This window comes from Streptopelia decaocto (assembly GCF_964273445.1).
Source record: "Streptopelia decaocto genome assembly, chromosome: 2".
Lineage (NCBI taxonomy): Eukaryota > Metazoa > Chordata > Aves > Columbiformes > Columbidae > Streptopelia > Streptopelia decaocto.
Window position 1 is genome coordinate 117,068,894 of NC_138655.1, and position 22,922 is coordinate 117,091,815.

Genomic DNA, 22,922 nt, shown 5'->3' on the forward strand with positions numbered 1-22,922 from the left:
TCGCTGGCGAGGAATCCCTGCTGTTTGGCACAAGAAGTGCTTGCTATAGATGAGAAACTCCAGGGCAGACTTCATGGTAGGATGACAGGATTATACGTGTTCCTTTCTTGGCCAGGTTTCAGGGCGGTGGTGCTCTGGGGTCTGAGCTGAAGGGGCTTTCACATTGTCCAGGTGTCCTCAGTAGATTTTCCCCTTTGGAAAGCTGCGAGTGTTCAGCTCACACACGGGAGACACAGTCAGAGCTTTATCAATATGCTGGTGGTTTGAGTTGATTGTGTGTGTTTTAGTGCTGGCTTAAAGTCTGAAATCATTAGGACAATGTGAGAAAAAGGTTGAAATGTTTAATGGAATGTATTTCCGGTCTTTCTGGTATTTGTATTTTACAATGTCATCTCCAAAGTACTGTTTTTTGTTAAGAACAAGCTTAGGATTAATTGTACTGTAAAGATTTTAGGGGATTTCTTATAATGTTTTAATGGGACCTATGAATAATTTCCTGAGCAGTGGCTCAGTAAGCACTGAGACCTCTTCCATGCCTAGAGAAATTAAAAAACTGCTCTCTCATATAGTTTCAATGCAGTTATGTTCACCAGGAGCACAGAGATTGCCTCCCCCTCCTTCCTCCTTTGAGCCTCCATGTGTTAGGACGATGGCTGGTGGGTGATGGGCTGGGAGGCCAGCTCCCACAGCCACCTAGTTTTGGTGCATTTTGGGGAACAGGGCAGCTGTCTCCCCAGTGATGCAGAGAGCGACTGAGCCCTGGGTTGAAAACTGGTACCTCAGTAGGGACTCCCCGGGTTGTAGCGCTGCTTTGTCACAGGGTGACTTTATCTTACCTCTGAATTTTGAAGCTTCTAGGGGCTTTCCCTAAAAAAGAAAAATCATTTTAATATCTTCTTGCAACCATTTGCCATCAGCAGAGGGAGGGGCATTGCTCAGTTGCGTGGCTTACTGTGGTTTCGCAATGGTTCCCTCCGAGGAGCCATTTCTGCCTTCACCTGTGGTTGCTGTGCTGTTAGAGGTGGCTGACCTTTTCTTACATGTGCCAGAGCATGCTTGTGGCTCTCAGGCATCAGATCATTTTCTCGCAGCTTTGGGGTTTTGTTTTTGTTTTTTTTACCACCTCAAATGTGCGGTGAGGGCACAAAAGGCGTTTTTTGTGATTTTACAATACAGCTGGTGTGGCTGAGAGAAAGACTGAACATCTTAATGATAACGGAGCTACTGCATCTGAGCACAGTTTTTTTCTAGGAGACAGCCTATCCTCCTGCCCACGGACTCACCAAGGCTTTGGTCTGAGCTGAGGTGCCTGCTGGATGATCACAGTCTGAATTTACCTGATTTGGAGGATGTGCAGAGATCTGAGTGGCCCATTTGTGCAGCCCCAGTTCAAGAGCAGAGTGGAAATATTGACGCTTCCATGTCAGACTCAGTGCTGTGTCCAGCTTTAGTGGCAGCCAGCAGAAGTTGCATGGGTGGCAGGAATTAAGTAGAGCTCTGATGCTCGACCTAGCCTGCGGCACACAGGAGGGCACCACACTGTGTGTCAGCAACGCCATTATCCATGGAGGGCTCCAAAAGTACATCTGCTGGCAAGGAACCACTGTGTCTTGTGTGCTGCTGATCTGTGGGCAGCAGGGACTTTTGTGTGGCATGGGGGAGCTGAGGGCTCTGGGCTCTGCCTGCGCCTGTTGTGCTGCCTCCAGAGTGTGCGTGGACCAGAGTAGGTTCTTTGATCTGAACCTCCTCATACTTCTTTGTGGAGGAAGGGCTGCAGCTTGGGCCGGAGCCACCCAGGACTGAGGAGGAGCTTGTTGCAATCCTTAGCAACTAGATGGATGGTGTTTCCAGGCTGCTGCCTCACTAGTATGTCAGGAGGTTGCATCCAGTGAGTCCAGAAACTGAAATCCTTTTGGATTTAACTTGCCATTAGTAATCACATGTCCAAATTTATCGTACAGCCGTGGTGCTCTAAGAAGGGCGAATTTCTGTAATGACAGAAGCCCATGGCTGTCAATGTGAAAGGGACCCAGGAGCAGTTGCCAGTCAGCAGTGATTCTCACTCATCTGCTGTGCAGATACCTCAGGGATCTTCATGGTTCTTAGATGTGATAAGTTAGGTCCACGCTGCCACCCAAGCAATGCAGGGTCCCGGTCATGCGTCCCTATAGAGCCCTGGGATCTGGACATGGCCCTGTACCATTGCATGCATTGAGAGCAATCTCTTGTCTTTGAACATGGTTTTGTGACCCCATTGTCATTTTAATAAAGAATTATTTTAATAAATAATTTCTCAAAAGAGAAAGTTCAGTCCAGCTCCCCAGCAAGCAAATTATGCATCTCTGAGCATCCTCCTTGGGCTGTTGCCAGTCCCTGGTAAACCACTCTTCGTGTGAACTTCAAAAGGAGAGAGCTATCACTTGAGAATATGATGGACAAAAGCACCAGGAGCCTGGGAATGCAGCCTGGTGGTATGCCTATTACCGGCCACTAAGCAAAGCATATTTATTTTACCTCAAAGGCACTAGCGACAAAGCTTGAAATATTCTGAAATTGGTGCATAAATGAACTCGAGGTCATCCTGAAGGTCCTGCAGCTAAACAAATCAGACAGACATGTTCGGGGTGAGCAGTACATGAAAGCACAAGGCTCAAACCTCCTGCCAGGAAGAGGAGCAAGAAATCTTGTAAAAATGAATGAAGGTGATAGGGTTGAAATGCTGAAGAATTTTAATTGTCTGAATTTTTTCAGGTGAGAGATTAGCTAAATTCAGGGTGAACTGAAAGTGAAATACAGTCAGGAAGCCAGCAGCTTAAGACATGTAGTAGAGCAACTGATCCTGAAAGTGGAAGCTATGCATTAATATTCCTGGGTTTATCAAAGTATATCGTCTTTGTGGTCACAGAATCACAGAATGTTAGGGATTGGAAGGGACCTCGAAAGATCATCTAGTCCAGTCCCCCTGCCGGAGCAAGAACACCTAGATGAGGTTACATCATCATGATGTGTGTTTAAAGTGGTGCATGTTTAAAGTGGTGCATATTTAAAGTAGGCAGTGATCAATATGTGATTCCTTATAGGCCATTTAAGTTCTCCATCCTTCCTTTGGGTGAAATTAGGAAAGCATCTCTGTGTTCACACACAACCTGTGCCAGCCTCTGGAGGCGCACCGTCAGAGGCACCGCTTTTGAGAGGGACGTGTTGGATGCACAATGCTATGCCATGACAGGAAGCTCGGTACGGGGACAGGAGCAGCTGCTCCCCAGCTCTGCGCTCTGGGGCAGTCCCGGCACCGTTTTTTACTGGTGTTGCCGCAGCCGGAACGTGCATTTCCCAGCTCCACCGGGACGGTCCCCAGCGCAGCCTGGGGAAGTGAGCTCTTCCTGCATCTTGCTTTCCATGTGTATGATGAGGAGATGCTTCCTCACCTCAAAGGGGCGGTGGGAGGAGAGGTCCATCCCGATGTGGGCAGGGAGAAGCTGAGAGCAGCAGGGGGAGAAACCAGGTCTATTTGCATGCCCCTTTCCACGGTTGCTGCAGGGACACCTGGTTACTCCTGTTTTTGGCAAATTTCCTTTTACACTTCTGCTGGGGGCTTAAAGACAGTCACAGAGAGGAGCTAAAAACAGTCAAAATGACTACCTCATCCCTAAAGAAAGTAATTAAATCATCCCTCCCTTCCCTCAAAGTGCTCTTGGTGTCAGTACCTCGTCATGGGCTCATGTAATGCCAACAGCCAAATTATAAATCCTTTATAAAGCAGTTTATCCCTCCGCTGAATGAGCTTGCAGCAGAAGCCCAGACACAGTGTGCTGGCTGCAGCACCTCCTCTGAAAGTCTGTTGCTATCAATCTTGACCTGCTAATGTCACAGGGTTAAAAATACACCGAGTGCAGAATGGCCGGTAAATGCTTTTTTGGTCACTGTGGAAGAATGATGTGGTGGCAGCAATCCAAACCTCATCCCTTCTGCTGGAATGGCTGTTCCTCATGCACCAGCCAGGGCTTTTGTCCAGAGAAGTGTTTCTTCATTGTGTGGATCCACACGTATGTTTTTCCTCACCACTTCCAGCTTGTCTTTAAGGGGAAACATTGCATACAGGTGGAAAGTCACTTGGGCATCTGCCCACAGCACTAAGCTGGAGCTCATGCTACCGCATAATTTAAAATTAAATATTTTTTGTTTGTTTTTTCATTTTTAGGTGTGCCAAATCCCAATGCTGTGTTTAAATCAGCAGGGGATTTTCAGGAGTACCTCTTGGTGCAATTAGTGTTGTTGTTAACTCACTTAGGACCACCATTGACAAGGGTGCTGCAAATCTCAGGTGTCCCCACACCCCTACTTCCCCTGCATAGAAATTGGGACTCTGTGACTCCCATTGAGCATGCTGGGCTCACCTGTGGACAGGTAGGCACACAGGAGGGGTTATCATACAAATTTGCACCCTGGGTTATGGGCCATAAAGCTGACATGTCCAAGATTAGATACTTTTTATTTTGGGCTGCAAGTCCTGTTTTGTTGTCGGCAACTTTGGCAACACATCGAGGTGGGTGAGAGAAATCAGAGAGGGATTCTTTCCGGTTTGTCAGTTTTTCTTCTGTGTCTCATCTGACATCCGTGTTGGTGCAAGAATGGGCTGGTACCCTGGGTCATCTCTGACCTCCGGGTAATGTGGTTGTCCCCAGCAGGGATAAGAGGAAAACGGAGGATGACCAGTGTGTTGGAGCAGTGTGTTCTTGCTCCTATGCCAGCCCGGTAAACATGCAGCTGAACAATGCCTGCAGCTTAACCACGAAGCTGCTGCACCAGCAAATGGAGAGAGGCTCCTTCCTCGGGAAACGTGCTACCACATCCTCTGCCCAGGTTGCAGCCAGCAAGCTGGGCACGAAGGGCTGCTGGTGAGATGTTGTTCTGGCTGAATTCACTGACAAAACTTCAGTGCTTGGCTGGAGCATCTCCATTTCCCAAAGCGCAGCGGGAGTTGTTTCCCAGCCTGAGAGTGCCCTCTGGCGAAGGCAGGAAACAGGAAAGATTGTGGTTTATTGAAGTGATGTTATTTGGCTTCCTCCTTTTCTTAAAGCTTTGCAGCTGGCATGGTTATTTGCTGAAGGCTGCCAGGTAGGCGTGTGCCATAAAGCACCAAGACGTGACCTCCAGACCAGTCCCTTGTGCCATCTGCCTTTATACACCCAGCATGTGATAATTTTTTTTTTAAATTATATTTGCCATGTGCAGCATATCAAGTGAGAGCCTTCTGGGCCCCAGTGTCTCAGTTCTCATTTTTCTCCAGAGGAGCCTGGCAGGTCCTCCAAACCAGCCTGCAGCAGGTCCTGCTCCAGCAGCACCCGGGCGGTGCTGCTCCCCCACCTTTGGTGCTCCCTCCAGGAACATGCTTGGGACTCTGTGACTGAGCAGAGCAAACAGAGCTGCTGCAGTGCCTGGCTGCCTTTCACACCCCTGGCTGAACAGGGAAAATGGGCTGCAAAGAGGTAGGAGCAGCGTCTTATAAACAAACAAAATCTAGCCCTGTTCACCGAGGGGAAGGCATGGCACTTAGTCACGGCAGCAGTGTGAGCATGTGTTGCCATAGTTATGTGGAACTGAAAACAGATGGCGAATGTGAGGCATAAACACAAAAACTGCAGTAAGTATAAATCTTCCCTGTGTGTAGAGTCCTTTCTTGGAAAAACTTTGCCGTCTTATCTCTTTTAGGACATTCTGCTTTGAAAAAAATAAATGTTTTTAAAACGATTTCAAATTTTTGTTGGCAGCTGAAATAATGAATATGCTGTTAAGGAGCAGAGAGAAGTGTGTTGGGTGCTCTGGTGTTGCTCTGTGCTGGAGGCAAACTGGGTTGGTTGGGTGTTGCAGAGGCTTATCTGGCAGCTGCTGGTTGGAGACACCTTCTAGTGGAACAGCATGAGGGGTGACATTTTGAGGAATGATGCCAAGTGCAAGCCACCCTCTGCATGCCCTTTTCTTCTCCTTGCTCCTCTCCTGGGGTGTTTTCCAGCACGAGTCAGAGCACCCTCACTCGGGCTGGCACAGCTACCTCCTCCTGCCCAGAGGTGGGACTGGTGTCTGGATCCAGTGATGGGCATTCATCAGCGACCACCAGTGGAAGAGGAGGCTGGAGGCTGAGAAGACCCGTGCTGAGGTTGGGTGCTCTTCTCCGGCTGTGAGGTGGCCATGCTCAGATGTCCTCGTCGTTGTTTGCTTCTCAGCAGCCGGATTTTGCTCACATTTTCTCCTTGCTCTCTGCTGACCTTTCTCTTCTTTCTGTGTTTTTCCCTCAGGTCGAAAGCTGAGAGGAAAAGCCTTTTATTTTGTCAATGGCAAGGTGTTCTGTGAAGAGGATTTCCTGGTAAGCGCACAGCTGAAGCTGACCCTTGTGCCGGCACATCTCAGCCTCTGCGGCAGAATGTGCAGAATCCCTGCCGGGCAGCTTTGCCCACATTTCACACAGCTCCTGTCCAGCACCCTTCTGCTCCCCCTTCACCCAGGGCCAGCCCCACATGTGGTGCTGGAAATAGCTAAGTAAAAGAACAGGGTCTTGCGGTGCAGAGCCTGTAGCTGAAGCCGTAGCCTCTTGCAATGGCTCCTTCAAAGCGTGTGTCTGTGGCCATGCTGTGGGAACAGGAGCAAGATAAATGGCTACAGAAGAATGAATGAGTGAATTTCCCTTTGGAGTTAACTGATTTTCCTTGGGCATCTTAATGGATATCTTTCCCTTGCCCTCAGTGGGTTTTGTGTGGGCATGAAGCAACACCCCGGTCCTCTCCGGGAGGAGAGGTGGAGGTAAAAGGTCATATATCCTCACACCCTTGCCCTGAACCCTCACAGATTAAGCCTTCATTGAGACTTGAAAAAGGTGTATTTACTTGTTTATTGGAGAAGTTTAGTGATTTATGTCAGAGAGAAGCAAGTTAATCTTTACTCTCCTCAGTATATTCTACACAGGCTGAAAATAGAAAGACTGGTTAAATGCATCTAAAATACTTCTTTTTTCCAGTTTGCATTTTCCCCATTCAGACAGGACTGAAACCTTAGACAGATGATGTGTTGTGCCTGAGTTGCATGTTATGGACATGACAGGCAGTTCCTGACCATTAGATCTCAGCAATAGTGGCAAAAGAAGTTGCTCTGGGCCAGACTTGATTGTTATACTGCCAGAGAGCTGGGGTGATACTGCTGGCCCCGAAGAAGCTCCAGCAGACCTATTAACAGTGTAAGCAAAGGAATAATTTGGCTTTCCAGACTGATATATACAGATGTTGTAATATTACTATGTGATAAGCACAAGAAGTTCTTGGCTTGCAAATTCAATGGTCAAATAAGCTTGTAAGTTCTATTAGTAAATGCCTTACTTGCATGTGCATTTATGTTATTTACTTATACTTAATTAAACTTAGATTTAGGACGTGAAAGTTACAGGAACTCGGACTCCTTCTGAACACTGGAAGTCTGGTGTCTTTATGGAGTATCTCCAGGCACCCATCCACAGCTTCATACACTGGAAAAAGCACTGGGAAGTTTAGCTTGTGTAAGGAGTACAGAAAAAGGCCAAGCAAATAACACCCCACAATATGCTGTTGTTTATGCTCGACTAACCTTGCGAAATTTTAAGCCAACTGTTTTTTGTCCTTGCAGTATTCTGGTTTCCAGCAGTCAGCTGACAGGTGTTTCATTTGTGGTCATTTGATAATGGACATGGTAAGTGATAATTGCTTTAGGAAAAGAAATCCCACAGCTTTTTAGAAGAATGCATCAAAAGCAAAATATATTCATATCCAGTACTGTCTGCTGTCGTCTGGTAGCCTGCCTGGCGTGAGATTGGTAGCAGAGAGAAAATCCACTAAGCCTTTTGTTGATTTTTGCAGGGAAGCAAAGCTGGCACCCTGCTGTGTGTGGTGCAGAGACTTTGCTCTGCCTGTTTTCAGTGTGAGCTGAGAAGCAGAACCTTTGGCTCTTTCATCCCATCTTGTCCTTCTCTGCACAATGTATTTTGAGTCCTGTCGATGCTTCCTGCTCAGAAGTGCTGATGCTTTGCAGTGCTCCCTTGCTGTGGGGAGCCTTGCTTGCGGCTCCACTGAGGGTGCTGGTACTCTGGGGAACACGTTTGACCCAGAGTAAGTGATCCAGACCTCAGTTCAGATCTGCCCAAGTCCTTGTAAACTCTTCAGCAGATGCGTGGACATCCTGCTGACGCAGGCAGTTCTCATCCTACAAGAGGTATCACCCATTTGAGATGTGCGCGGAGCGGGTCACAGCTCAGGGATCAGCCGGCCTTTAGCCAGCACCAGGCAGCATCCAGTTGTGGGTGATTCAGAGGGAGACAGATTCATGGTCATGTATCTGGTGGTGTAAAAACTACAGCTGAGGCAAAATAAATCAGGAATTTCTGGGTGGCCAGTTCACAGCATGCCTCCCAAGATTTTCTAATGCTTATCATTCATTATCTTTGCTTGCCTGCTTACACTGGAAAGCATTAAAATTGGAAAAGCTCTTTTATACTCAGAAGTCTGATCACCTGGCTGATGGACCATGGTGTTCCAGGTAGCAATTGCGGCCCCAAAGCCAGCAGGTGAATTGCAGCTGTTGAGTTCAATACAGTTTCCATAGTCTGTGTTAATTAGAAAGCCAGGCTAGTGAGTACAAAGCTCTTGGATATCTAAGGCATTATGAAAACATAGCAATAGTATTTGTTTCAGCCTCTCATGCAGAATATAAAGATGTATTTCCTTTTGTTGGTCTGGTGCATCATGCCTTGTGATCTTGCTAAGTGTTCTCCAGCTGTTGGCTTCAGAAAGTATTTTCTTTCCTTTAAATTCTGTCACTTCTGTCCTTTGTTATGCTAAATACCTTGACTGAGACTTTAAATTGTTTTCTTACACATGCTAATAATTAATTTCTCTGGAGCAGGTGATATATATTAATTCCAGCTGCCCTTTCCATCCCTGTTAACTCGTTATTCAGATGAGGCGCCTGAAAAAAGACACAGCCCCACTGATGAATATGCAGCATTGTCTGATGTAAAGCTGTGTGTTTATTGTTTTCACCTTTATTGGCCGTTCACAGGGATTTTTTTTCCTGTCTCTTGGTTTGTTGCAGATCCTGCAGGCTCTAGGGAAATCATATCATCCAGGCTGCTTCCGATGCGTGGTCTGCAACGAGTGTCTGGATGGTGTGCCGTTCACTGTAGACTCTGAAAACAAAATCTACTGTGTCAGAGATTACCACAAGTAAGGACAAAATAAACAGCAGATGTGTCCCAATCAACCGGCCTACAATTTAGCTTTTCAGCTAATTAGGAACTGTCGATTAGTAAAATAGGGACCGAGTTAGAAGCGAGAAGTTTGAGGATGGGGCTGGACTCTAGAATTTCCCAATGTGTCTCCTTTTAGCCTGGCATCTACTCCGGTGTAACTCTGAGGAAGTAATTTAATCCCTGGGCTTCAGCTGCCCCTTCTGCAAAGCACAGGCAGTGAGAAATGGTGCTTATGAAGCGTTCAGTGATGTGAGAAGTTAGTCCTCTCTAAAGACTCTGAATTCCCATGGAAATCAATGTAAATTGCTTTTTGAGTAGTTGCAGGGCTGAGTTTGACTTCTGAAGAATGCTTTTAGAAATCACCACAGAACGCGCAAAGTGAAACTTTTATCCAGCTCTAAATTAAACAACCGATAAATCCACTTAAAAAATCACTTGTCATTTAGACAGTAAAATACAATTGTGCTCTTAGCTGGTAGTTATATTAGAGCTGCATACATTTTTAGTGTGTCTGGCTCACTTTGCTCCTTGCTCCATTTTCTGAGCAGGCAGAGTAGTGTGTGTTGCTCAGGCAGCCCTGGGAGCTGATGTGCCAAAATTACAGTTGTCTTCGTGTGCCACCGTTGTTGTGAAATGATGCATGTTTCCTTGTCATTTCATTTAATTACTTATCTATCACGTTACATTGTGTTACAAGGCTTTAAGGAGCCTTACAGTCGCCTGGTATTTTCTCTGAGGTTTCCTGCCCTGGTGCAAGGCTGCCACTTCTTTTAAATTTTGGTGGGGTTTTTTGTTTGTTTTGTTTTGTTGGTGTGGGGGTTTTTTGGTTTGGTTTTGTTTGTTTGTTTTGTTTTGTTTTATTTTATTTTCTGGGGATGCTTCTGCTCAGTTTCTCCTCATTCTCTCTTCCAAATTTCTCAGTGGCAGCCAAGAATTCTACAGCGTGTTCGTGGGTTTTTTTCTGGCACTAAATGTAAAATTTAAGTTCTATTTTGCCTGAGCAATGTGTGCCAAACATTACTTACAATCCTAAAATGAATTTATGATCTCAGGCTGTAAAGCTTTCCAGTGGATAAGTTATTTACAGCTGCAGCTTTTCGTCTTATCACCAAGAACATAAAGGCCTCTCTTTTTATGTTGATCTATAACTTGCCTTCACTTTCTCATTGCTCTTCCAGAGTTTTAGCTCCAAAGTGTGCAGCATGTGGACTTCCCATTCTGCCCTCCGAGGTGAGAGCCTTTTATTTTGCATCTGCTCTGGGGAGGGAGAGTCATGTCTCAGGTCTTGCTCTTTTTTACACTTGACCCTGTTTCAGGATGAATGTATTTGGGGATGGGGAGAGACGATCGCTTCCTCCAACATGCAGCCTTTTGACCTAAGCTTAGATGCTGCCCTTGATATGTGACCCTTCTTTAGCTCAATAATGAAGCTTATTTCTGCTGAGCTGTGCAGCTTTTTTCATCTCCTTCAGGATATACTGCTGTTGGTTTTATGTTCAGGATACCTTTCCTTCATGTCAATAAATGCTGGTGGTGCTCCTGAATGACCCCTGTGTGACCCCTCTGGGACGAACTCATCTTCATACTTAGAGGAGATGAATCTTGGGCAAAACCAATTTAAAATTCTGAGAAATGTGATATATTGAGATTACCAAATATTTAATATGTGATTTGAGATAGATGTGTCTGTTAAACAGAGAGTTTTACATTTCTGATGTTACATTTTAGAGAACGCTTGCAGTCAGTCGACGGTGAAGCTTTACTGTAAAAATAACTGCAGGTGGCAGGATTTATTTTGTGGTGTCCAACCAGCAGCTTAAAATGCATTTGTTCAATGTTCACATTGTTGCAGGAAGCAATCTACAGAGTGCCTGTGTTTTATCCTGTTGTAATCCTTTGTAATTTCTCTTCTGCTTGAATGCTTACAGGGGTCTGATGAGACCATTCGGGTTGTGTCCATGGACAAGGATTACCACGTGGAATGTTATCACTGCGAGGTAGGTCAGCAGCTTTCTCAGGGAGTGGGCATTTAATAGTGATAACTACTATTATTTTTAAGGTGGAAATAAATCTTCTCCTTCCAATGGCAGTAGATGAGCAATTCAAACCTTGCATTGTACGACCTTTTCTGTCAGTGGCTGAGAAATTTCCAGTTTGAGGACAGAAGTTTTCGCAGCAGCGTGTCTCAGCTGCGATTTCATTTGCTATCCATAAAGTTATGGGCAAAGAGTTCATTATCGCTTCTAAGCTTGGCAGTTTATTTGTTAATGAAGGAAACATGGTGACTTAGTAAGGTTATATTGCTGCCTTTCAGAAGCCTTGAGCTCCAGATCACATTAGTGTATCTGATTTCCCAGTCAGATTGCTCAAAAATGCTAAGGTGATGACTGATCCCATGTGGTGTAAGTTACCTTCACTCTCGTGGGAAATGAATATGTGGTCAGGGCTGGGGAGAGGATATGGCTTCACAAAAAAATCCCAGGAGATGCCAGTTCTTAAACATTCGTTTGGTCTTCATGCAGGGCTTCTCAGAGAGGCTTCATGCTTCTGTTCTGTGAATTAAAATAAAGAGATGTCTTCTCTCACTGTGCTCGTAATGCAGTGGAAAGAGGCCCTGACTCAGTGGGCCAGTTTCACATCAGTACAACTGCAGTTAATGTAATGTGAAGAGGTGAATCCTACCTGTGAGTGTAAGGAGACACGAGCACATTTAAAATACATAAGGGTAGCACCTCACCACAAGATAAAGCTTATTTGATGAAACTGTTTAAGACAAATTTGTACGAGGCTGCCCTCAAAACGCCTGTGTCAGATGCTTTCCCTCTCGTGGCACATGGTGGGCTTACTAGGAAGGAGCTGTTGGTTCGGTGTCTTCTGTCCTTGTTGCAGAATCTCCCTGCTAGAAGCCGGGCCCTGCTTGATGCCGGAACATTAACACGCGCTTTGATAACTTGCATGGCCTCTTTTTGCAGGACTGCGGGATGGAACTGAACGACGAAGACGGGCATCGCTGTTACCCGCTAGATGAACATTTGCTTTGTCACTCCTGTCATCTGAAACACATAGAGAATGGCACAACCCCAGCAGCTGTCTACCAGCACCACTACTAGCCAGAGTGGCCGACATGGGAAAGCCCAGACAGAAGATCTGTTACATGACCTCTCTCCCCCACCCTCAGTTGATTTCCTGTGTATGTTTTTTGCCGGTTGGCAATGTTTCTGTAAAAGGATATGAGAGATTTTTGATGGATTCCCAGGGTCTGGATGCTTGTGAGTTCCAGCTGTATCAAACCACGTCTACTTGACCAAGAATGTGGCATGTTATCTAAACTGATCGGTTTACGTTTACGTGCCTTGTTCTGCTCTCTGGAGATCCTCTTGGCTCATTTTGGAAGATTCTTCAGTGAAAGCACAACTCGCTATCGTGCCTATGAACTCAGATCGTGCCACGCCTGTGCCGGGGACATCTTGTCAGTCTACTAAGTCTTTCCTGACAAGCACATTTCATCAGATTCCCTGAAGGACATCACTCTATTAATACCAGTTTTTAGACACTCCTTCTCTTTTTATTAATTCTTTAGGAAAAGAAAATAAGAAGGTCTGTGCAAAATGGTGTGCTCAGACCTTCCAGTTAATTCCCTGAACTCCGGTATCAAGTCTGGCTGTAAAAGCACCGGCTCTCCAAGCACAAACCAAGCATGCTGGCTGGCAGGTGGAGGCCAACATCCCATTTCAAACAGAACAGGAAACTGGAAGAAGCTCTAGGCTAAGCTGCTGCAGTGACTTGGGGCCTGGGCTTGTATGTCAGCGTGATACGCAGGGGCCAGTCTGCTGTGTCAGATTCTGAATAGCAGATTATATTTGGAAAGGAAAGGTCAGGATGCTGAAAGTGTGGACACTGGGGAAATCCAGCCTGATTCTTGCTTGCAGAGCTCACTTGGGAAGAAAGCTCGCCGTACACAGACACTTGCCTGAGTTTTTCAGCTTGTCCCCACAGCTCAGCCCCCCAGCCTGGCCACTCCTGTCCGTGGTGTTTACCCAGCACAAAGCCATTTTGTAATGGTGCTTATTTAGAGCTCTGGGAACAAACTTGAGATCGTTACGAAGGCTTTGTTACACAGGGATTTAGAGCCCAGCTCCACAACCTGTCCTCAAAGGAGTGTGTTGGTATAAACAGATTTGCTCCCATGAATAATAACAGCTTATCTGAGCAAGGGCTTAGAGAGTTTGGCCCTTAATTTCTGTTCTGCTGAGAAAACAGAAAAGCAGATTGTTTCTCTTTTTGAACGCCACTGATTTATAGTAAAAAAACTTGCTCCTTCAGTATATATTACATATATAACAGGTGTGCCCGCAGTGCGTCTTCTGTAGGTACCAAAGCTGTGCAGTCTCTCATGTACAGGTACAAAGCTTTTGTTTAAGAAAAAGCTCTTAAAGCCTCAGATGCAATCAGGGCTCTTAGCTACCCTTTCCAACTTACTGTGTGGAAAACTAGTTAAATCCTCAGGTATCCGTGCTAAAGATGTAAATTCAGTTCTGATTGATAGGGGACTGCATGACATTCTTGAAGATCTTTCTAGGGAGAAAACTAGAGTAAATTAGCTGAGCAGTGGCATGGGGACTCCTGACATGAGCCTGTGCTGAGAACCCGCTATGGTTCAGCCAAACCTCTTTTCCTGTAGCACAAATGCAGCTAGACAGGTGCTTGGACTTCACGCCAGATAGTCAGACTGCTGTGTGTACCCATGTGGAGCAGCACAGGTGCTGGCTGCAGCAAGCTGCCTGTCTCTGCCTGTGCTAATAAATACCACGAGCCTCACCTGAGCATGCTGCAAGTTGCTGTGCTAAGTATTACACAGAGGCACGAGCATCTGCTGTGAAGTGGATAAAGACCAGTGGCTTGTTAGCACCCTCCTACCCATCTGTATCAGCTTGCCTTGGCTGAAACCTCAATGTCTGAAACTGCCCAAGCCTCAGGAGCTTGGTGGCTTCAGCGTGGATTTTTGTCAGCCCGGCAGACCATCCAGCCTTCCACCCCATCCAGCTGTGAGTGCCTCTGCCCGTTGCTGATGCGCTTCAGGATGGGGACGGCTGGTTGGTCCCCTGCTGGAAACCAGGCACAGCCCCAGCCTTCCTGTAGCTTGGCTCTGCAATGCCGTTTCTCCTGGGGACATGCAACTGACAGAAAGCTCAAAGGGGTGGACTTTCCCACTGCAGTATACATGTCTCTGGAGCATATATAGTTCAGAGAGTTTTATCTTGTGATTTTAGAGGAGGTAAAATTGACCTCAAATATGTGATCTCCCTGGGGCCTTAAATTTGGCCTTCAAGTGCTGGATAGTGAGGAGATGGGAGCCGCCACAGAATATAACTGGTGCTGTATCCAGGCTTTATGGGTTGGGGGCAACAAAACACCCAGGGTGAACCCTGCAGTGCTCTCTCCCTGGTGCTCTGTGTCAGCTTGTGTCCTGCAGTGCATCTGGGCACGGGGAGGTGTCTCAAGGTGCAACTGTGATCTTAGGACTGTCTGAAGGGACTGAGGTGGGAAATAACACCAGCTGAGAGTCCCTGGCAAATGATTCAGATAGTCCTTGAGCAGGTGGTTCCCTTCTCTGAGCTTCCTTTGTTAGCAAAGGCAATGAGAAACCAAAGTGGCTTCTGGAAGTGAGCTGGAAATGCCAGCCCTGATCTGTTGCTTGGTCTCTGAGAGACCAGCTACTACATGGCTCATGCTTTTGCTAGTGCCTGATTTTTAGAGCAGCCCCTTATGCACATTTTCTGGCCTCTGTTTTGCAAAGACCTGAAAACACTAGCGGGGCTGATATTTTCTTTTTAAGCTTCAGTTTAGAATTATAGAATAATTTTGGTTGGAAGAGACCCTTAAGATCAAGTCCAACCATAACCTAACTCTAGCACTAAACCATGTCCCTAAGAACCTCATCTACCTGTCTTTTAAACACCTCCAGAGATGGTGACTAAACCACTTCTCTAGGCAGCCTGTCCCAATGCCTGACAACCCTTTCTGTGAAGAATTTTTTCCTAATATCAAATCTAAACCTCCCCTGGTTCAACTTGAGGCCATTTCCTCATCCTCTCACTTACTACTTGGGAGAAGAGACCAACACCCTCCATGCTGCAACCTCCTTTCAGGTAGTTATAGACAGTGATAAGCCTCCTTTTCTCCAGGCTGAACAAGTAGTTTTAACTACTCTCTCACTCTTGCAGCCTTCCCCACAACCCTAAAATAAGCAGGCAAGAAGGGGAGGAGGACAATTTTCCCTCCTGGAGAGCCTTGAGCAGCCTGTTTATGGATCCTCCTTTGCATCCATAGAAAGTTTGGCCTCTGCTACCCCACGGTGTGTTGTTACTCCTGTCAGCTATCGTGTATCCCTCAGTGCTGGGGAAATGAAGGCTGCCCTACTTTCAGTTTTGAGGTCCAGTGTAAATTATTAAGTGCCAATGCTCTCCTTTCCTGTATTTACGAAGAGCCAGAAGTGACAACGTGAAGCTATTGAAAATGGAGCGTGTGAGCTGGTGGTTTTGAAGCTAAAGCAGCCGCTGCATTGCCCTGCTCTCCCATGTGTGCTGACTCGCACCACTGTTATCTTTGGGAGTTTGAATTCATTTAAGATCCTTTATTATTCCTGCCTTTTCTCCTAGGCTGTGGGTGTCTGAGTCCGTGTTGATTGTCTATGGCTTGTCCCCGGCTTGTCTCTTTCTTTTTGGTGCCGGATGGTGGGTCCGGGAGGGAGGCAGGGGCATCATCCTGCACAGAGGAGGCTTCTCCTCCTCCTGACCTCTCATGAGGGGTCTCTGGAGCTGCAAACCCTCGCTGCCTGCCTTTGGGCAGCCAACCCAAAGGGAAAAACAGGCAGGCAGGTAGCTCTGCAGACAGAGGGCGAGGCTTTTCCTGCTTTGCAGAAGAATTTTGGAAAACATGTTGAATTCTGCCTGTCACCTGCCTGATACGCATTGGGCTTTGCTGTTGATGTGAACCTTGCTGTCTTTTTATTTATTAAGATGCCGAAACATGCTATGAAGAGTTAGTCTCTTCTGACCAGTTTTAGAGCAGGGGACCCTTGGAAGTCCCATTGTGCTGATAATGAGTAACTCACATGCAAATAGCTATTCAAGTTTATTCACTGAAACTTAGTTTCAGGAGCCAGAGCTTAATAGATTTTTTTGTTGTTGTTCAGATCATGCTGTTCAATTTCTATTGTTTAGAATACAGAAACTCATTTAAATAGAGGTTTTTGCATAAAAGCCAGGGGTAGAGCCCCAGCTAGAGAAGAAGTAGAAATTTTTCTGTATTTTTAAGTATAAGAAGCACCTGGGATCAAAGTGACTTCACAAAACTACTCCATGTTAAACACAGGGAACAGCGTTTTCAAACACTCTGGCAAGGAGTTTTTGATGAGGTTTGTGGCTCTTCAGTTTCTGAGTTTCATTCAGGGGCTTTTAAAATGTCTTCTTGGTCTTCAGTGTTTAAATGAGTTATTTTGTAGGTCTTTTTGCTACAAAGCGAATAGGTCCTTGGTCTGAAAATGCTGGAGTCTCATCAGGATCGGGTGTACTATCGCATTTGTGAAAGGGGAAACTGGGCTTGTAAGAGCTGGTACTGGTCTGCCTGGTTGTTCGAAAGAAAGGGGTATCTGAGAGAAGAAAGTAAATACCTTCCTGTGCTTTCTCCTTGTGCTGATTTGTAGCACTGGGCAAATATTTGGCATCCCTGAACTTAAGTATTTGAGTCTGTTCATAAACAGTGCCGCGACCTCCTCCTCTCCCTCCCGTGAGTCCATAGCCCTGGGCAGGATCGCAGGTGCACTCTTCCTCATGAATTTTGTCCCTGTTTCGCACTTCTGTATTTCCCTGGAAATTTTACCACTTCATCATTTAAGCAACAGCAAAACTGTGTCCTTGCTTGAAGGAAAATAGACACACGCTCCCCATCCTTACGTGAACACTTTGACCCGATTCTCCAAATTATCCGAATTTCAGCCAGGTGCTGGTTGATGCAGCGGCAGCTTTGTACTCCGCTGCTGTTGCAAATAAAATCGCATGAAGGACTCTGCATTGAACTTGAAGTGCACAGGCAGGCAGTCCCGCTGAAGCCACCGAGACTGTGCATGTACATGAAAATCAATGTGTGCGCGTAGGTCAGTGTTGGATTGAGGACAGAGTGATTTTATTACAGCCAAAACATACCTGGGGATGAATCTGCAGCGGAGTAAAAGTTGCCTCGAAAAGGTCGCTGAAATGGATTGCCAACTTTTTTGTTCAATAAAAAAAAATATGTACTGAAGTACTGGGGGTACACAGAAAAAGAAGGATGTGACTTACAAAATATAGTAGCTCTAGGGAAAAGAGGGCAAGTGATTACAGAGAGCAAGGGAGAAAGCAGCACAGAAGGGATTTGCTTTTGTTTGTCGTATTCCTAGACATTCATTAGAGGGGGTTTTGAGGAAAAAAGCACCTGCGTACGCTGATCTAGATGCTGCTTCTCCCATGTCAGCCTGTCTGCGTGCTTTCAGGGTCATATGTACTGTCGTGTCTATGCACATGGACGTGCAGCATGTGCTGTCTGTGAGAGAGCTGCCTTTCACACCTCTGTGCCCCTGCCAGGCAGTTGTCAATGCATTTTGAGCAACCTTCTGTGTGTGAATGGAAGGACATGTTGATCCAGGCTCTGTGGGCAGGGCAGGGCCGGGCCATGGCCAGATACAGAATCACAGAATGGTTGGGGTTGGAAGGGACCTCTGTAGATCATCTAGTTCAACCCACCTGCTAGAGCAGGTTCACCCAGGGCTGATCGCACAGGGATGTGTCCAAGTGGGGTTTGAATGCCTCCAGAGAAAAGGACTCCACAGCCTCTTGTCCCCTTTCCCCCAGTGTCACTGGGGGAAGCTGGCAGGGGTTTTGCCTCTCTCATTGCACAGCATTCATGTGTCCTATTTTCTTTTCAGTTTCTGCCTCCTGCCAGGAACCCAGAGCTGTTCACCCATCCTAAGGATAAGCACAATTAATCTTTTCTGAGCAATAAAAATCCTCACCCAGCTTTCTTCCAGGGCAGCCAGAAGCTCGTGTGGCAATAAGCATCGGTAGCCCACTAAGATAAAACAAGAGACAGGAAGAAACTGTCCCCACATGAAAATACGTGGCATGCAGCCCCCGAAGGCAGATGACAGGGATGTCCCGCAGCCCCCGTGCAGGGATGACAGGGCTGTAGTTCCCAACCTGCTGTCACTGACCCTGGTCCCCACGCAGCAGGTCTGCGGTGCATGGCCAGACAGGGACCTGGGCACAGACACGCAGGCTGTGGCCTTGGCTAATGATACTGAACGGTACTAATTATTTTGTTTATGTTTTCTTCAAAGCTCAGCTCCAGGAGAGAGCATTTTAGGATTTGTGCTGGTGTAACTAACCTTAGCCACCTGTGAACACAGCCCTCTTTTCTTCTGTGCTGTTAAATATTTATAAAGAATGAAGGTTGGCAGTGAGCGCGAAACTGCTGGCCTGTTGTGATTTTGGTGATTAAAGACAATACCGTAAAGCAGTGCTCAGCGTCGAGTCTTTCCTAAAATTACAATGATTGTCATCGCCCAGAGTCCACAGGGAGGGAGTTAAACTGTGACATGATGGTTTCCCAACTTCTGCCGTCCTCAGAATCACAGAATGGTTGGGGTTGGAAGGGACCTCTGGAGATCATCTAGTCCAACCCACCTGCTAAAAGCAGGGTCACCCAGAGCAGATCGCACAGGAATGTGTCCAGGTGGGTTTTGAATGTCTCCAGAGAAGGAGACCACAACCTTTCTGGGCAGCCTATTCCAGTGCTCTGACACCCTCAAAGTAGTTTCTCCTCATGTTTAGATGGAACCTCCTCATGTTTAGATGGAACCTCCTATGTTTCGCTTTGTGCCTGTTGCCCCTCATCCTATAGTTGGGCACCACTGAAAGGAGTCTGGTCCCATCCTCTTGACACCCACCCTTGAGATATTCATAAACATCTACCCCAGCTTGAGTAGCTGAAGCCGGGACTGGCAGGGGGGAACCTTCTTAGTGGGCTCCACTGAGGATTTCCAGTTGTGTTGCAGGTGGCTGGGATTTGCTGCAGCCACATCTGAGGCCACCCTGCTCTGGTGTCCCTTCAGGGAGACCTTGGTCCTGGGGTAAGGAGCTGGGGAGGGATGTGCTGTGGGTGGGAGCAGGCTCTGGTCACAGCACAGGGATCTCCTTTGCAGTGTTGGTGGGGAGAGTTTTGGGGAGAATTCCTGTGGTTCTGGGAGGCAGGTGGCCACACGGTGCCCCATAGGTTTCACTGCATTCAGTGACCATGGTGCCTTGTGTCTGAATATGGGATGTTTAAGTACTGCTAGCTGAGCAGCACCACAGCAGCACGGAGCTACCAGGTGAGATTAAGCAAATAAACAGGATTACCCGTAAATTATACTTTGGATTTCCCCTTCCTGGAGACAAGAACCTGCCCAAAACCTGGGGATAATACCCAGAGAGCTGGATCCAGGGGGAAATTGGTCAGGAGATACCCCCAGGCTTCCTCCATGCTGAAACACCAGTCCTGCACTCCCTCCCCCAGCCCGGGTAGGCACTGTCCTCCCCCGCAGCAGGCGACCCGGCGTGGTGCCAGCCCAGCGCCATGGGCTCCTGCGACGCCGCCCAGCCCCAGGGTGCTTTGGAGGTCCCTGCGCTTGGCAGCCCCCCACGCTGGGGGCATGAGAGTGGCGGGGTGGGACTGTGGAGGAGTACGGGGGCTGCCCAGGAGCTGAGGTGATGTAGGCAGCACCCTCGGGCTAGAGAACAAAAGAGCAAAAAGGATACGACCTCAGGGAGAAAAAACGAGCAGCCGAGCCAGCCAGGAGTCGAACCTAGAATCTTCTGATCCGTAGTCAGACGCGTTATCCATTGCGCCACTGGCCCTGCTCGTGAGCTAACGCTTGCCCGCATATACTTCAGCACAGTTCTCGCGCGGGGGCGGAGCCGTCGGCCGCAGATCAGCCAATCCAACGCAACGGCCCCGCCGACGCTCCCCTTAGTGTCTCCCCGGGGGTGTGGCTTACCTCCCCACCCGCCCGCTGGCCAATCCCCATCGGCTTCGTTTCCGCGCCCCCGCCTCTCCCGCCCCCGGTTGTACGTCACCGTGTCGCGGTGCCCTGGTGGTTCCCTGGCGCGACGGGGGCGGAGCTACAGTTCGGCGGCTCAGCCAATCGCGGGCCCGGTGAGTCAGCCCAGGGCCTTCCCGCTTCCTCCATAGATGGTGCCCCGCCCTGTGGCACTCACTAGCGTGCCCGAGGAGGTTTGTCCTGTGCGGGGTCCCGTCCTTTCAGGCCGGGGGACGCGTCAGGCTGGGAAGGGAGGGAGAGCGGCCGGGTCGGAGGGGGCGAGAGCGACGCGGAGCCGGCGGCGGCCGGAGACAGCTGGAGGGGGACGAATGGCGGCGGTGGCAGCGGCAGGAACGACGGCAGCGGCGGCCTACGCCAGCCTGAAGCTGTGAGTGACCCGGCGGGAGGGGGTGAGGCGGCTCCGTCACCTGCCGGCGGGGAGGGGAGGGAAAGCGCCGGCCGTTGGAGCGAGGGCCGCCTGTCGTGTCCCCTCCACTCGCCCGTCACCCGCTCCCCTCACGGACCCGCTCTCGGTGCCCCGCCGCCCCACTGTGCCGCCGCTCCCTGGCTTCCTGGGGCGGGCGAAGGGCTCGGCCCGAGGAGGCGGCTGCGTGCGGCCCCGGGGCGAGACGGGAGGACTTTGGCCGCGCGTACGGATCCCGTCCCCTTTGGGCGTCCATCTGACAGCGCGGCTGCGGCTGGAAACGCCGCCGGCGGTTCGCCTGTCCGGCTCCTTTCCCTCTTGCACGTCTGGGAGGGCTCAGGCGTGCGGGTCGGCTCCGGTGCCCGCTTTGGGCAGCTGCTCTGCCTGGGCGGTGTTGGGATAACCCGGGTCTCTGGAGAGGAGGTGGCGCAGGGAGCCGGGCGGCCCCGGCTGTCCGCTGCTTTCTTGCTTTTGTATAAACTTGTGTACTGATGCCAACGTAAACCTCTGCATTTTCAGTGTTCTGCTTGCCAGCAGAAGGTTCGTTAAGCATCCTTACCCGTCAGTCCTTCGTGGCACAGTTGGTTTTTTTTTTTTCTGGCGTGGTTTTGATGCCAGTTGATGATTTTTGAACTCTTGGGATTCTCCTGTATAGTCCCTACGGTGACTTCTCAAATTTTTCTGAACTCCTGATGTAATTCTTTTCGTGAAAACTAAGGTTTTAGGGGAGAATGCAACCCTTCAGACTTGTGTATGCCAGATGTTTGTTTGCTGCTTTTATACAGCAAAAGAAGTTCCATAACTGAAGCAGCATCAAAGTTAAAACTGAAGAGGTGTTTCCATTGTAAGCCCTCACACTGGCCGGTTGAAACTCCTGAAATAAAATTACTCTGAGCACCAGTCTCTCCATGGCCGTCTGAAGCCAACAGTGAAATGTCCTTGCGTGTCCTAAAAGCATTCCCAGGCTTTTGACCTCCATTAGGTTGAAGCTCTGTGATTGAGTTAGTGATGCCATTTTCAGGCATCAGTATATGACAGTGATTTTTTTTTTTTTTAAAGCCTAATTTAAGTTACTCATGGCTCTGCTAAATTTCATTTGACAGTCATCTTTTGAATTCAGTGCAAACATACTTAGATCTGTCTTAGAGATTGCAGTTTGTGTTTAAAAATCACTAGGCTTCTTATTTTGATTGGGTAGCTATTTGAGGGTACACAGACACTGAAGATAATTGAGTATTACTGAAGAGTAAGATCATCAGTCATGGCTGAAAGACTTGCTTATTTAGCAGAAAGCTTTTTTTTTTTTCTTTCCTCTCTTGTCACCTAAATGATGTTTGTCTTTCTTTAAGCTGAACTTGTGATCTTTTTGCCTGCAGAGGAGAAAAGGTGAGTTTTATGAGTAGCAGTTTTGTGGCTTGTAGTACACAGTCCTTCTCACTGAGAGTCTTTTTTAAGTAAGAGTACTTTTCTGGATACAGGCTAGTAAAGAATTTTCTCATTTAAAGTTTAATCTTAACTGCAAATATGTTTTGATCTTTTTGGGACAAGGCTGCGTCAAATGTAGCTTAACATGATTTTTTTTTTTTGTAAACTTGAAAACAGGCTTTTTTTTTTTTTTCCCTGTTATTACACTAAGTTGTGGTAATGCCTGCAGACTTTTTACCACGCATTTTAAGATATAAGGCCATAACTTGAGTGATGAGTCAAACTTTCTCTGTAGACCTTGCTAATCTAGTATGAAGTCTAGCCAGAATTTCTCAGAAAATCAGTTTGGGGATTTAGTGGTAATGGTATCTCTGTGGTGTGTTGTTTTGTGGTGGCTTTTGTTTGGGTTGTTGTTTTTGTTTTTGTTTTTGTTTTTTTTTGTTGTTGTTGTTGTTGTTTTAACTGACTTCTCATTCTCACTGTGAAAAGGTCAGATTTTACAGCTTCACCTCTTCTGGGTAGTCTGGTAGCCCTATAAAGAGCTTCACTGATTGTACTGCTCTGCAGGGTCCCATTCTGTATATCCACAGGCAGGTTCTAGCTCTGAATGCAAACCTCCTGCGGTTCTCATGTTATCAAAAGTAGTGACTCAAACCCTTTGTGCCTTGACCAGTGTCATCAGTCAAGTTCAG

The 22,922-nt window shown here is 47.6% G+C and overlaps 2 protein-coding genes across 2 annotated transcripts in view; both read left to right on the forward strand.

Annotated features, from left to right (window-relative positions):
* Positions 1–18,822, forward strand: part of LIMD1 (LIM domain containing 1) — a 34,291-nt gene extending 15,469 nt beyond the window's left edge. The window contains exons 3-8 of the mRNA XM_082043941.1: positions 6,297–6,364; positions 7,651–7,713; positions 9,112–9,242; positions 10,447–10,498; positions 11,197–11,265; positions 12,241–18,822. Of these exons, the coding sequence (XP_081900067.1) occupies positions 6,297–6,364; positions 7,651–7,713; positions 9,112–9,242; positions 10,447–10,498; positions 11,197–11,265; positions 12,241–12,378 (521 nt within the window). The 3' untranslated portion in view covers positions 12,379–18,822. The remainder of the gene's footprint in view (positions 1–6,296; positions 6,365–7,650; positions 7,714–9,111; positions 9,243–10,446; positions 10,499–11,196; positions 11,266–12,240) is intronic.
* Positions 18,823–20,584: 1,762 nt separating this feature from the next.
* SACM1L (SAC1 like phosphatidylinositide phosphatase) overlaps positions 20,585–22,922 on the forward strand; it is a 33,571-nt gene continuing 31,233 nt past the window's right edge. Inside the window, exon 1 of the mRNA XM_082044243.1 lies at positions 20,585–20,769. Coding sequence (XP_081900369.1) covers positions 20,711–20,769 — 59 coding nt within the window. The 5' untranslated portion in view covers positions 20,585–20,710. The remainder of the gene's footprint in view (positions 20,770–22,922) is intronic.